Source organism: Cygnus olor, chromosome 5 (genome assembly GCF_009769625.2).
Source record: "Cygnus olor isolate bCygOlo1 chromosome 5, bCygOlo1.pri.v2, whole genome shotgun sequence".
Taxonomy (NCBI): Eukaryota; Metazoa; Chordata; class Aves; order Anseriformes; family Anatidae; genus Cygnus; species Cygnus olor.
Window position 1 is genome coordinate 15,937,017 of NC_049173.1, and position 15,025 is coordinate 15,952,041.

The following is a 15,025-nucleotide window of genomic DNA, read 5'->3' on the forward strand; positions in this document are numbered from 1 at the left end:
ACTTTGGAAATACCACAGACAAGTTCTTACATTACATCCTAAAATGAAACATACTAGAGTCATATATTTTATTAATAAAGCCAAAAGTCTTCCTTCTAATATCAGGTCAATTTTCCTAAGTATCTTTAGAAGCATACAGAAAATAACAACAACAAAAAAATAGTTTTCTTGTCACTTTCTAAAGTTCTGGTATTAACTGTATAAGCAGTGTCTCCTTTCTGCTTCTTTCTCTCCTACCTATGTAAAAGTAAGAGCAATAAATGTACAAACAATATGCACACAAATAAACTTACGCTTCTTTTCAAATATTTTATCATTAACATTTGTAGATCTTCCTTCACTTTGCTGCTTCTCTTTTTCAAGCTGTTCCTAAAAAATGAATAAGTTACTGAGATGTTACTCAGCTAAAAAAAATAGTAATAATAACAAAAAAAACATTTGTTTTACAACTAGGCTGGACATTTACAAAAAAGGGCATGCTTCCAACTCACCAGAATAACAGTTAATTTCTACACTTTCCTACTATCACTGCAGAGCCTAATGAATATCCAGAGAACCAATTAAGTAGTACAGAGTGAAATGAGAGCACATATGCTATATCCTATATAAAAATCATGCCAAAAATGTTGATTTTAATTATGAAAAAAACTCGGAGTTAAAGTTCTTGTTTCTAACATATTACTAAAATTATGCCTGGCTTTTTTTTTCTCCCCCTTTTTTTTTTGAAAAGGTACAAAGGATATAGAAATTGACTGTTGCCAATGGAAAACTGTGGTGCTACATACATGCTCTGATAATAGAACATGCACGAAATACTAGATGTGGCTAAAGGACACAAAGATACAGGACTGTCTGCAATTGAGAATATTATTAATTCAAACATCAATTAAAATATTTTTCTCAAACAGTAAGGTGTGTCACATAGGCTTAAACTTTTAAAAGACCAAAAATTAACCTCTAAAGTTGATAGCCTTTATAAAAACCAAGTATTACAGTTCTTCAATTTTAGGGATTTTGTTTTTTGCCTTTCTGTAATATTAGCTAGCCTTAGAATATCTTCTGAGAGCACATCCACAGACAGAAGAGTTAACCCAGATATATCAGCAATTTGAAGCCAACACTTGTCTCATGATTCTTGGTGAATAGGTATCACTCCATCTTCAAAAACCTATCTAATATATTAGTTTATTTTCTGTGCTATATTCATAATGAAAAGTGATAAGTGAACCCAAACTATTCTAAACTTTTCTTCCATTTCACTCTAATTACTACCCAAGTTAAAAAAAAAAAAAAAAAAAAAAGAGGTAATTAATTCAGGTCAAGGTTGCTGGAATATAGTTTCTACTAAGCCATTTTCTAAAATTAAGGAATCTTCTTAATAAACTTATTAAATGATATTAAAAACTGTAGCAGTCAGATACATCTAACTGGGTCCAATAACTCCTCATCTATTCAGGACTGTGACATGCTACAGTTTTCTGTGTACACCTCTGATTCTTCAAAAGTATGCCACTCAGAATATGCTCAAAAAGACCTCTGTGATACAGAAGGCATGTCCATATCCATGTCATACATCATAAAAATACAGGCACTCTTCTGACGTCTAGCTGTAGAAACACGGTAAAAATAAATCTTATGAAACACTACAACACAGGGCTCACTAAAGGCTATTTTGCCATAGCCCCAAATGATTTCACTATAAAAAACAGTAATTGTATCTACCTAAAACCTGCTAAAGCTAAGATCAAGTTTTGCACTAAGATCAAGTGTACATAATGAATATGCATCCTAAGAACAAATGGTTGAACCATAGGCACAAGATAATGGGAGGTGGCAGGATGCACATGAGACAGATACCATATAATTGAGAAAATTAACTGCCCAAGAGAAAGCCTGTAGTACCTATTGATATCAAAGTGGGCCACAAACACAGGCTCTGTAACTATCCTGCAGAGGAATCAGGGAAAATTTTTGGACAGTCTTGAATCTGTACTCGTTCACTACAGAGGAGTTCTATTGCAAGAAGTCAGAGGAACTGTGCTAACAAAACCTGGCCTCTTCTAAAGCCTGTCAGCTTCCTAGCATTGCACACGCTGGGCTGCAGAGGAGGCAACAGAATGGAGGACTACAGTCCTTGAAAGTCATTTAACTGAGGCTCTGTGAAGATGTAGTAGGCTATGTGGTGAAGTGCCTGCTGCAGCTTTTGCTTACAGCCATGAGAGATCATAAATGGTTACCTAAGTTGGAAAAGCACTCTGCAGACTTCTCTTCCAAATCCTAAGTATCTTGTAGCTGATTTTGTTCCATATAACCTACACTAGGGCTCCCTCCGGCAAGGCTACAGATGTCAATGGCCTTTCTTGCTTTCTTTCTGGCTAACAGGAAAGCCTGTAACACATAGGCACTGACTCTTCCTTCAGTGTCCTTAGCACAAAAGAAGTTGTAACATTAACTTCTTTGCTTGTGGAGGCTGTACATGAATTCTGAGGTGTTTCATTCATTGCTGAAAAACTGCTAAGCTCCCTCAAAAGATTTCAAATGTGTATCAAAGTGCTTGGGACTTTAGAACTACAGAGGGGTTGTGTGTGAATATTTATTAAGCAATTCCAGTTTACCTTTCTAATTGACATGGTAAAGTTTAGGTAGCAAAGGAAAGGAAGATCTTGTTATATTTTACATAGTTTATGCTATTTTGAAGGATTTAATCCTAGTGTAAAGGGTAAAATGAAATCACACACAGATTATAAACCTACCACGTTCTTCTGTAATATGCACTTCCCTTCCATAAAACTATTGCCTCAATCATATTTAGCTACAAACTATTATAAATAAGAAAAGACAGGTTGTACTGATAAAATATACCATTTCCAAAAGGAGATGCTCTTGTCTCTCTTTTTCTTGGTCCAATAAATCATTTTCGTAAAATCTTTTCTGAAACTTCAAAATAAAATCAATAAAAATAAAAAATCACTACATGAAAATGGGAATTAGAAGTACTTGGTAAAAATGAAAACTAGTAAGTACTTACAGCATCTAAAGAGATATCCATTCTGTCCAATTCTAACACTGTCTATAAAGAAAATCAAAATATTATTTATCTTTACTCAATCGCAAGCCACACTTTTAACTCAAAAACTTGGAGATAAGAAAGTTTAGAATAGCAGTATTCAAAATGAAACATGCCTTTTCTCCTTAAACACTTGAAGTCTAGGCTTGTATTTTTGTGCTACAAATGCTTGAAGTCAGAAACTGTCAGAGAGTATTCTCAAAGCACTGCTAAGTCTCATAGTGAAGGACTAATAGACCACCTATATGCAACTCAAAATACACTTGAGGAGAGCTTGGAAGCATGACTGCCTGGAACATAAACCTAGGAACCAAGAATGAAAAAATGAACAAGCCAGGGAACTCTAGGCAGGTGCTCATCCAATCCCTTCTGCAGACTGGCCCTGTAATGTAGACACCTCCTTTAGCTACTTCACAGCTTCTTTGAGACTGAGCATGAACATGCCTCAAGAGATTAACCTTTTGTGAATGTTCACATTCCAAAAGTATTGTAACATCTGAAACTACTGAAAAGGTTTTCTCTTTATATTGTAAAATAAATAAATTAGCCAGATACCTCTACCTCAAAGACTTTTGATCATTTTTACTACGGTCACACTAGTCATATCTGGAGACATATGCTATTTTCTCCACAACAGACATTGAGCCAAAATCCTCTATCTAGAAAATAACTTCAATATAAGAAACCAAGGAAAAAACAACTGTTAAATTTGACAGAATGAAATATATTACATCATCTTTTAATTGTCCAATATTATAAAATATCTATAGGTCTTTAGTCTCCTATTCCTATATTAAGAGACTCAACAGAAAGCCTCACTTTGATCATCTTAACTTTTAATAACCCCAACATGAAATATTGCTTACTCTTTTCACAATAGTCAGGACATCTTTGTCTTTCTCTTGACACAGAAGTTTCCGTATACATAACTCCAACTGCTGAAGCAAATGTTTATCACTGGGAATCTTCAGAGTAGATTTAACTTTCGGCAACAAATAGCACAGCTTCATTCTATCAAAAAATAATAAGAATGATAATTCATCTTTTGATGCAGAATTTAATAAACATTATTGATTTTTGACTTGCATGCTGCTATTTGACTTTAAAAAAATAAATTATTAGAAGATAAAGCATGAAATTAGTAGGTGTAATTATTCAGAAGTGATTTCTGCTTATGGGTTATCTCCAGACATACTGTGACATTTTCAAAAAAAATCTCCAGAGATTGGGACCACAGGCACATATTTGAAGCTCAAAAGATTTTTTTTATTTTTTTTAAACCTCAAAAGATAAGCAGACCTCTAGATTTTCAAAATGACCTACATGCCTAGCAGAAGCTGTGAGCTGATATATTGATTGAAGATGCAATTTTAAAGGCAGTAAATTAAGGGAGAAACATTCATACAAAATATTCAAGAACATAAACTTCAAACTTAACAGCTATTCTGCTCTGACACTCCATGGATGCATTTTTATTTGTTACTACAGTGCCCTTGTGTAACTCAAGTTTGGCTACTTGCAAACTGAATGCCATAAAGCACTTAGATGAACTTAACCATGTCTTTTCTGTACTAAGGACCGAAGCAATTATCGGCCTTAAACTCTGGATACTGCTTCTAAACTGGTTATATAAAAAATGTATGCATTCCTTTTTCTAACTTTAAAATCAAAATGCTCCACATATTAATTAAAAGTATTTAATACATTTAAGAAAAGAAAACTCTGCATTTGATCAGACTGTAACAACATAATAGTGAATACTTTTAATCTAATAGAATTTTAAAAAATCAAGAATATGGTGATATTCTCTGTTGTTCTCAGGTTCCACTCGCTTGATCAGAGACAATCCTACGTCAGAGATGACAGCACTGTGATGAACAACATCCTAAAGATTTTTCTTACATGAATTTCTCTCATGTTTTTATACTTTCAAAATATTTTAACCTTCACAACTTCCCATTATAAAGAACTACATCACTCAGCAGAAAGCTGAAATTTCATCTCCCTAATTTTTTTCTCTCTTTTTTTTTTTTCCCCCTTTTTTAACATCAAGAGGTAAGGTCTAGTTCTGACTTTTAAACTTCACTCCACAACAGACTGTGCATTCCTTTTAAAAAAATGTTAGGGAACAGTCCAGCAAAGAATTATGCCAAAAACATAGTAAACAGATTACAAGTCAATTAAGGTTTCCATTAAATTTTAATATTGTATCAGTAGAGCTTTCAACTGAAATGTGTTTAAAAAGTAATAAATTACATAAGATTATACACAAATTAAGGTGGGTTTTGTTGGTTTTTTTAGCATAATCACCTTAACATAAGAACATGAAACATGAATATCAATCTACATGCACAAAATGACTTTTTTTAAGTTTGGGAACTTGTTGACCTAAGATGTGGTTGTTATACTAAACACAAGGTCTATTTAAACACTGTTTTGCTTGGCAATAAACTGTATTTAGTGAACTTTACTGAATAGATACATGTATGTGCAAATTGTGCTTACATAAGCCTCTATGAAGCATTAGTATTGGATGCTTAGACATATTAAGGATGACAATATGATTTATACAAATCAGCAAACAAAGTTCAAAATCCCACAAAATACATGACAAAAACAAACAAACTACCAAAGTAACAACTTTTTTATTGGTAATAACTACTGAACTGCCTGGACTGATCTGTTCAGGGAAGAAAAGATAAAGTCTCTATAAAAATAAAGTAAAAAGTACTGTATGAAAATGAGTAATATACTAAATCCCCCTATATTTTTCTTTTCTTCTTCAATTAACTTTAACAATGAAGTAGAAAATTTACTCATAAGGAAAAACCTATGCTAACTGCTAAACTTCAACCACTGAAAGAATTGTTTGTGTTTAGCTTTACATATTATGTTGAAATTGATGGAAATTAATGGAGACTGCTAAGGTTCAGATTGTGTCCCTAAACCCATGAAACAGATTACTTTCTTCTCACCTACCAGCGTTTCCTTTAGCTTCATGTTCTTTTTCACTCCCAATACCTGACACTTTTGATCAGTCCCCAAACACTCAGACTGACCTGCTTCTGTGGTTTTTTGACATCATGCCCATAAGTCCTCTACACCTTTAGAACTGGTCGTGCTGAAGGCACTGTACCTTCTTATTCAAGCCCCATTATTTAAACAAGACATAAAAAAAATAACAGTATTTGTTAATATATTATTTTTTTTTTCTCTGTACACTGCTACATACTGTTTGCACAGTACCTCACATTTGCCACTGGGTCATGTGTAAGTTCGAGCACAGGCAGAAAGAAGTATTTACAGAAGAATGACTTTGAAAAGAGTTCCATAATGAATTCACAAGTATCTAAAAAACGAAGTCTGTTCCAATAACTTTTTCCTTGGCCCAGTTCTGAAAAATAATCCACAAATATTAGCTGTAAAGTTTTCATTGTCAGCCTTTTAAAGGTTATCCTTTGATTCAAAGATGATAATCACGCTTGTCATGAAGCACACCTTTTCAGCCTGAATTCTTCCCATCAGTGAAAGACTAACCCTCTGAAATCAGTGACCATTCTGTCAGTGAGCTCTTTTGTCAGATATCCAACCCCTGCCTTTAATCATTCAAAAAAAATGAAAAATATCAGGTGAACTTGTTACTGGATATAACAAAACCCAGCATGACATTTAGATGATGTCAGAGGTGTATTAAAATTACTTTGTAAATGTTAAATAATGTTAATGAGAACAATTCAACCTTCTACCTTATCTTTAGAACACACAACATAGGCCAGAACATCAACTTACTCATGTGACTAACTCATTCAAAAATTAATTTCTGAGATTTATTCAACATTTCTTATGTTGAAGCCTTCAGAGGATTATACTTCTCTATACTTCTGCAGCACCTACAACTAAATAATTTTGGATTCAAGAAGTAGGGTTGGAGGGGTCTTGGCATATCAGTTTCCCACATTGCCACTCCCCAGTTCTTTTGCATAAGCTTCAGAGATATTCCTGAAGTATATATCCAAAGTATGTTTTGACTGGTGATAATGTGAGCAACTAAGTATAATCCCACCAATGATGGAAATTACGCTGAATACATATAACCATAAATAGATCTTCAGCCAATACTAACTCGCATCTTTAAGTAATCAAGGAAAAATTATCTTACGTTCAATCAGTTTCTGAATAACCTCATGCCTCTGTTCTTGTTTGCGATTATAACGTAAATAAACACAGAGAGTTCGAGCAGCTGCTTTTTGGACTGGCAGGACATTCTTGAAAGAAAGAAAAGAAATACAGTTAAACATACCTGAAGGAGTATATAACCAAAAATGTATAAAAATCAAGAAGTAGAATAAATAGCTAAAAGTTAGCCCAACTTTATAAATTTTGGTATAATAGCCCCATCCCTGTAAGTGTTCAAGGCCAGGCTGGATGGGGCTTTGAGCAAAATGATCTAGTGGGTGGCATCCCTGTCCGTGGCAGGGGTGGTGGAACTACATGACCTTTAAGGTCCCTTCCAACCCAAATGGTTCTATGATTCTATGATCAATTAAGAATGTATATATCAGACTTGCAGAATGAAAAACTGATATAGCCGTACACATTTTTACTTGGTAAATCAAACCTGAAGAGGTACTATTAAAATTTTAGAATGTGTTGAAATTGCTTATGAATCCAAGCCAAAAAATAAAGTAGGCCAAAAGCTCTGAAAGATATTAAACGTTCTCAAACCCAATGATATCTGATGTTTATGAGGTTAAATTGAGGATTTTCCAAAATCTTGACTTTTCAAAGTCAATACTTGTATTCAATACTTCCACACACTTCTTATCCTTTAATACCACATAATTGGCATTACTAAGGACTGGGCTCTTCTTTTTCTCAAAGTGAAATGTTATCAAACTTTTCTTTTCTTGCAATATAACCCCATCATACTTCTTTCAATTCAAGATTGACATTCAAAACCATTTCATGATTGTTCAGTTTAATTAGAAATATAGTGTTCCCCAGGGCTCAGTAGTGGGCCCAGTTCTCTTCGATATTTTTATCAGTTATCTGGAAAATGGCATCAAGTGCACCCTCAGTAAGTTCACAGACAACAACAAGTTGAACAGCAGTGTTGATCTGCTCACAGGTAGGAGGCTCTGCAGAGGGATCTGGATAGGCTGGACCGATGGTCTGACAGACTGTATGAGGTTCAGCATGGCCAAGGGCCAGGTCCTGCACTTGGGGCACAACAACCCCATGCAATGCTACAGGCTGGGGAAAGAGTGGCTGGAAACATGCCTGGCAGAAAGGGACCTGGGGGTGTTGGTTGACAGCCAGCTGAAAATGAGCCAGAGCGTTCAGGTGGCCAAGAAGGCCAACAGCATCCTGGCTTGTACCAGGAATATCATGGCCAGCAGGAGCAGGGAGGTGATCATCCCCCTGTACTCAGCTCTGGTGAGGCTGCGCCTCGAGTACTGTGTTCAGTTTTGGGCCCCTCACTACAAGAAGGACATCGAGGGGCTCGAGAGAGTCCAGAGAAGGGCAACGAAGCTGGTGAGGGGTCTAGAGAACAAGTCTTAGGAGGAACAGCTGAGGGTGCTGGGGCTGTTTAGCCTGGAGAAAAGGAGGCTCAGGGGAGACCTTATCACGCTCTACAACTAACTTAAAGGAGGAAATAGCAAGGTGGGGATTGGGCTCTTCTCCTGAGGACCAAGTGGTAAGACAAGAGGAAATGGCTTTAAGTTGCACCAGAGGAGGTTAAGGTTAGATACAAGGAAAAATTTCTTCACTGAAATGATTTTGAACTATTGGAACAGGCTGCCCAGGGAAGTAGTTGAACCACCATACCTGGAGGTCTTCAAAAGACGTGTAGATGTGGAGCTTAGTGATACAGCTTATTGGTGGCCTTGGCAGTGCTAGGTTAGATGTTGGTCTATAATGATCTGAGAGATCTTTTCCAACCTAAATGATTCTATGATAGTCCTTTAATATTTTTATTACCTTTTATAACCCAAACTTTTCTCAAGTTGAATAGATATGTGGTTGGCATAACTGCCTCATTTTTAGGTGCAACTACTTGCAAAATGCTTTTTTTTGCCTAGAAATTTGGTCCTGAAAAGTTTAAACATCCATATGTTTCCATCAAGCACAATTTATCATGTACCATTTTGTCTTAATTTCATTTCCCATAAAGCACTGTCTCCCTACATTGAGAAGAAAGACCGTAATTCATTACAGAAAATACCAGCCTACCAAGGAGAATGGAGGAAGAATAGGAATATTAGTCAACTCAAATACAATTCCAGTGAAGCCTGGCAACAGTCTGTGCTTTTCATGACAGAACTGTCATGGAAAAATGTAGATTATTTGGTGTCTATTTGCAATTTTAGTTATTTCTGTTATGCAAATTCAGACTGGTGGAGGTTATGTCTATGTAGAATATTAATCATACACTTTTTGATTCAAATATGACAGGCAAAAACAAAGAGATAGCAGCTTTGTTTAATGATTTTAAGGTGTATCTCAGAGGAAAGTGTTTTGATTTACCTAGAAACAAACTGGTAACAAGCACAAAGAAAGGAAAGAAGAGTTGAGGGAGTGGAACTTGATTATCTGTCAATACAAATTTTGCTCCTCCAACTGGGGGAAAAGAGTTCATGGAGCATTTTTTTTCAATCTTACAGGAAATAAAACACAGCCTGATATACTATATGCAATGGGAAATACTACTTTAAGATAAATGTTTAAATAGTGCTACATATAGCAAATATCTAGTGCTAATTGTTTTAAATACCGTAAACAAATGAAAAACAACAGGAAAGAGACGGGCTCACATTTGTCAAAATGATTGTCAACATTCTGTGAAGAAAACGGTAATAAATCTGATCACTTGATATGATATGAGGGAGACATGCATATTTTTGTAGTAACTTCTCATGAGTTCTCCACTTTAATGAAGTTGCAGCTCTCTGTTCTGCTGTTGTTAATGCAGGAATCAAGTCAGGAATAGAGAGTAACTAGAAATAAAAATATAAACATAATTTCATATCTTCTACCTGTATGACATGTTAGTAGGCTTAAAAACAAAGCAAAACAATGTAAGGAGAAAAAAGATTTTAAGCAGTCAATTAATTGTCCTAGGCAAACAGGATCAGCCGACCATTGCCAGGAGGTGTTAGTCTAAGTTTTTCTTAAAAAAATCTGATCAGAATTACACTACCTCTCTTACACAGTAAATTTCATGGTTAACTACTCAGAAAGCTATTCCAGTAACTAACTAAATACACCTTCAGTTCCAACCCCTTCTCCTGACAATGAAAAACAATTTACTGTTCTCTTTGTAATATCCTTTTACAGGTATGAAGACAATTATGACAGTCCTCTTTGTCTTTTCTTCTTTAAACCAAATAAATCCCCTTTTCCTCCTAGACTCGTAAACTTTGCAGTTACTTTTCTCAGCTTCCTACTTCATTTTGGAAGAAATTGTACACCTTATCTCAGTAGGAAGCAAGGACTTTATAGTAGTCAAGCTAAATTCTCTTTTTCACTAAGCAAAGTGAAATACACTGCCACACTTGACATGGCATTTGTTACATGTTGTATGCATTTACAGTTATAAACATCTGATAAAGTTTAAATAATAGTGTCAACTTTTGTCCATAAAATAAAAAAAAATACATTCTCTATTCATTTAGCTCAAAACAGCATCTTGAAGCAGAAGACACCTTTTATGTTTCATTTTTCAGGTGAGGAGTCAGGGAATAAACCAACACCCAGAGCCACATAAAATTAAATTAAATAAGCAAAGTTGAGAAGTAAATTCAGATTTCCCAAGTCCTAATTCAGTGCCTTTACCTTAGGAAACAGACTTCCTCCTACCAGCAGCCATGTCTGAAAATGGCAACTGTAGGCAGTTGTAACATCAATATACCAAAAAATTAGGTATTAACAATCACTTTCAGTGTGAATCCAATTATTAAAAAGCACTGTCAGTTTTGATTCGACTTAATGACTGTTTCAAAATCTGATCTATTTCAGCAAATCTGTGGTTAATTAGATAAAGACCACTGAAAAAAATCATTTGTACAGTAAGTCTAATCTTTAAAATCTTTTCTTCTTTATTAAAGTTTAAAAATAAAAATAAAAAGCCAGAAGCTCTGTGTTTCTCCAGAGCAGAAGCTAATCATGAAAACCTTATTATACAATTACTGAAATAACTTTGCTACCAGCTTCATTTAAATTTAGAAAGTAGATTGAAAAACATAGGATTACCCACCTTGCTTTCTGATCCACTGTTTTCTCCTCCATTAGTCGTCATTAGTTCAAGGATTTCAGGAAGGTGACCTACTAGTGCATCTAACACCTATTTAAAGACAGGTTGCATGAATGAGGTTTGTAAATTAACTCCAGTCAATTTTTATCTCTCACCACTATATCCCTTCTATGTTACTGCTGCTCTGTCACACCAATGTAGAGGAAAAAAAAAAAGAGGTACAACTTATTTGTACTGATGAAGCCTGGTCTGGGATTTAAAACTGATGTTTTAATATAGTAATATAAGTATTATAGGATTCATTTTAGGAAAACAGAATTATAGCTTTGATTTACATCAATACCACAGTCAGTGCTTTCTAAAATGTTCACAGCATACAATATTTAAAAAGGAACATTCATTTTAAGAAAGATCTGCATTTCATAGACAGTTAAGTAACAGCCTAGACAAACATGAAGAAATGTATTTTGGATATTTTCCATCTGAATCTTAAAAGCAACTTTTCCTCATTTAACTGCCATTGATAAATTAGAACAGAATATTTAGCCTTTATTAATAGAATAACCTTACATTCAAAGGTTGCTAGATTTGAAACTAGACTAGAAAATTATACCATTAAGTATTATGTGGTACCAGTTCTGACTGTTATAGTTTATAATACTGGATATTTTTATTAGTTAGATATAATTAGGATAATTTTTCAAAGTCACCAGCTGCTTCTGAGTCTCAACCTTCAGGTATTTGACTTGAGAAATCTTTTAAGATTGGTCAGAATTTCATAAGCTAAAAGGAGTTCCAGGAACACTTTTAATTCCCTTGAAAATGCCTAACAAAGTATATCAACAGGAGCACCTCAAAGCAAAATTATTTTTTCTATGCCATATCCAAAGATCCTATACAGAAAAAAATGGATCAAGTATTGGAATAACTGGTACAAGAGGAAACAGCAGTTTTGTCTCAAACAAAGACCTTTTTCAATCCAAAAGTTTTGCTACGGTATCTGTTATACATACCTAAGTGACTCATGCTTTACATAGGTTGAAACTAAGGCACACTAAACTAAACCATCTCAAGAACACCCAGAAATTCTGTACCAGAGCTTGGACTAAAAACTTTTCTACGCGTGTTGATCTTTGAACCATAGACAACTTCATCTCCTCTTCAATGGGAGAAATGTAAATAAAAGAAAGCAAAAACCTGGAATGCTATCAACAAATATTTTAACACAGTAGCAAAACCAAATATTTCCACAGAACTTGTAAGGTAATAAACAATAAAACAATCAATAAAATATTTAGAATGAATATTTTTTAAAGGTGCTGAATTCAGCGTGGGTTAACTGAATTCAAACACCTTCCTATATTCCTCCTTTTTATTCACAGAAGGCTTGCATCTTTATGAAGTGTCTGTGAAACAGAAGTAACAGCTACAGATTATTTCAAGCAGTTACTGTCTTATTGCAGAGTTATTAAACATCAAGATAATGTGCCTCAATGTAACAAGCAAAATAAAGTTCCAATAAAAGTATATTACCTCCAGTGACTCATCTTGTAATAGCGTAACCAGTTCTTTATGAATTGTATACACACCAGAATTTAAAAGCTTAGCAACCTCAAAAAAAATGAACAAACAAAAAACAGTGAGATAGCAAGATAAACCATACTTTATTTCCATGGCACTGTAGGAATTACGCTGCATGTGCTTACTTTTCAACAACCATGAGGGGATGCAAAACAATTTTTTAATATCAGCCTTCTAAAGTTATGTACTTTCCTGTTGATCACATTAAAAATATGCTTATATAAAGAATATGAAACAAGAAACGTATCTATTACCTAACCATGAAACATGGTTTTAGAATAAACTCTATTTCACATTTTCCAAAAAAATTTAGGACTGCATTGCAAGGTTATAAAAAAAATCATTCTGGAATATTCAAATATCAAACTTCATGATCCATATAAGTGTAAACAGTCAGATATATAATTTACAAAAGATAAAATATAAAAATTGGCTTAGGCTGTTCTGCATTTCAAGGTTCCCCAACATAAGAAGTTTTCACTCCTTCATTATTTGTTTTGTTTTTTCCTGTGATTCCTGTGATAAGCCACATATAAATTTCTAAAAAACATCAGAAGTCCATCTCCAAACTGTTAAAAAAGTCTTATAGCAAATATGATAAAAATCTGAGGAATGAGATTTTTGCCATACAGAATACTTAGACAATGATTTTTAATGGCTTTCTTTGTTTATATAAACCAAGTGAAGCTAAAAGGTTACTTCCAATCAAGATTAAGCTTTAAGGAAGTGGTTACTGGAGGTTACTGAAATATATATACATATATCCAGCTACCAGTGAATGCCATAAAATACTTACATCTGCCTGTCATGTGGTTGCTTAGCTATGGTTTTAAAAATATATCAACCAGCACTAAATGTACATTCAGACTAAGGTATAACTTTACAGATTTTTCTTAATGAGCTAAAATACTTTACATATATTCAGACAGAACCTTAAAAGTGTTATATATCTGACCTAAAACATGCAGAATGGTATGCTAACCTAATAATTTCAACAATTAGCTGGATTATAATTCATTAAGGCAAGGCATCAACAGGCATGGAGAGGTGGAAATCAATCCATCTTTCTTAAGCTGGTGGAAATAAAGCCACCTTAGCTTCATGGAATCTATGATTCTATGATTCATTTATTTCCCTACTAGCGATTTAAATGCTTTCAGCAAGCTGCTTAGCTTATCATTTTCCCCAGCTACATAATTGCATAAAAGGCTAGTTTGAGGATTTAAATACAAAGATTCTATGTAAAGCACTATTAAAACCTTGAAGATTTCCAATATGGATTACTACAATCAGGAGAGAGTGCACATTCGTTTCTGGAATTCACTCCACATAGCTAATAGTATTTATGCAGTTCAAGAATTTTTTGAACTTTTATGAAAATAATGTACTGGAACTTTTGTAAACTGAGTGGCATAATAAGAATACATTGGCTTTTAGATCTGCATAAATTTCCAAGTAGTTTCATCTGAAATTTGAGCATTCAACCTAGTCTTGATATATATAAATATTCTACACAGAATGGCAGCATAGTAGCACACTGTACAGTTCTAAAGAAGTTTTTCAGGACCAAAGTGGCAAGCTCGTTTCTCCTGTGCCTCTCACAATAGCATTCAAAACATTCAAATATTCCAATTACTGCAATTGCTTATGTTTGCGGTACTAGACCAGCTTTTTCGAGCTTTTGATTCTTAAAAGCTCACCTCACAATAAACCATTGTAGTCTAATGTCACACAACTTAAATACACTAATATGTATACAGGCTATAATTATGTTTTGTAAGGGACTGAACACCTTTGACAAACTAATTTTAACAAGTTTTTTTCAAATCTTTTTATTTGGGTTGAACAGTCATAAATGTAACTTTAAAGAACAAAATATAAACCAAAAACATCTAAGTACTAACAAAGAAGTTTAGTAGACTTACTTCATAGAAGCTTATGGCCATAGTATATCTGACAGGAACTTCAGGGTCATGACAAAGGCAGAAGAATATAGAATATAGTTCTAAATGAAAGTTCTTTGGATCCACAAAAACTATCATGGCCTACGGAAAAATAAAGTCTCTAATTAACTGTATTGCTAAAGGGCTACACTATCAGAGAAGAAAACACTGAATTACAAC

General features: G+C 34.2%; 1 protein-coding gene across 3 annotated transcripts in view; it reads right to left on the reverse strand.

Annotated features, from left to right (window-relative positions):
- Nucleotides 1–15,025, reverse strand: part of PPP4R4 (protein phosphatase 4 regulatory subunit 4) — a 74,767-nt gene that overhangs the window by 9,098 nt on the left and 50,644 nt on the right. Inside the window, exons 11-20 of one of the 3 annotated variants that reach the window (XM_040559020.1) lie at nucleotides 14,828–14,947; nucleotides 12,855–12,932; nucleotides 11,325–11,411; nucleotides 9,883–10,065; nucleotides 7,227–7,332; nucleotides 6,314–6,461; nucleotides 3,934–4,078; nucleotides 3,029–3,070; nucleotides 2,863–2,937; nucleotides 294–369 (exon numbers count right to left, since the gene is read on the reverse strand). In XM_040559020.1, the coding sequence (XP_040414954.1) occupies nucleotides 294–369; nucleotides 2,863–2,937; nucleotides 3,029–3,070; nucleotides 3,934–4,078; nucleotides 6,314–6,461; nucleotides 7,227–7,332; nucleotides 9,883–10,065; nucleotides 11,325–11,411; nucleotides 12,855–12,932; nucleotides 14,828–14,947 (1,060 nt within the window). The remainder of the gene's footprint in view (nucleotides 1–293; nucleotides 370–2,862; nucleotides 2,938–3,028; nucleotides 3,071–3,933; nucleotides 4,079–6,313; nucleotides 6,462–7,226; nucleotides 7,333–9,882; nucleotides 10,066–11,324; nucleotides 11,412–12,854; nucleotides 12,933–14,827; nucleotides 14,948–15,025) is intronic. The other 2 variants (XM_040559023.1, XM_040559021.1) reach the window with 2 other exon arrangements.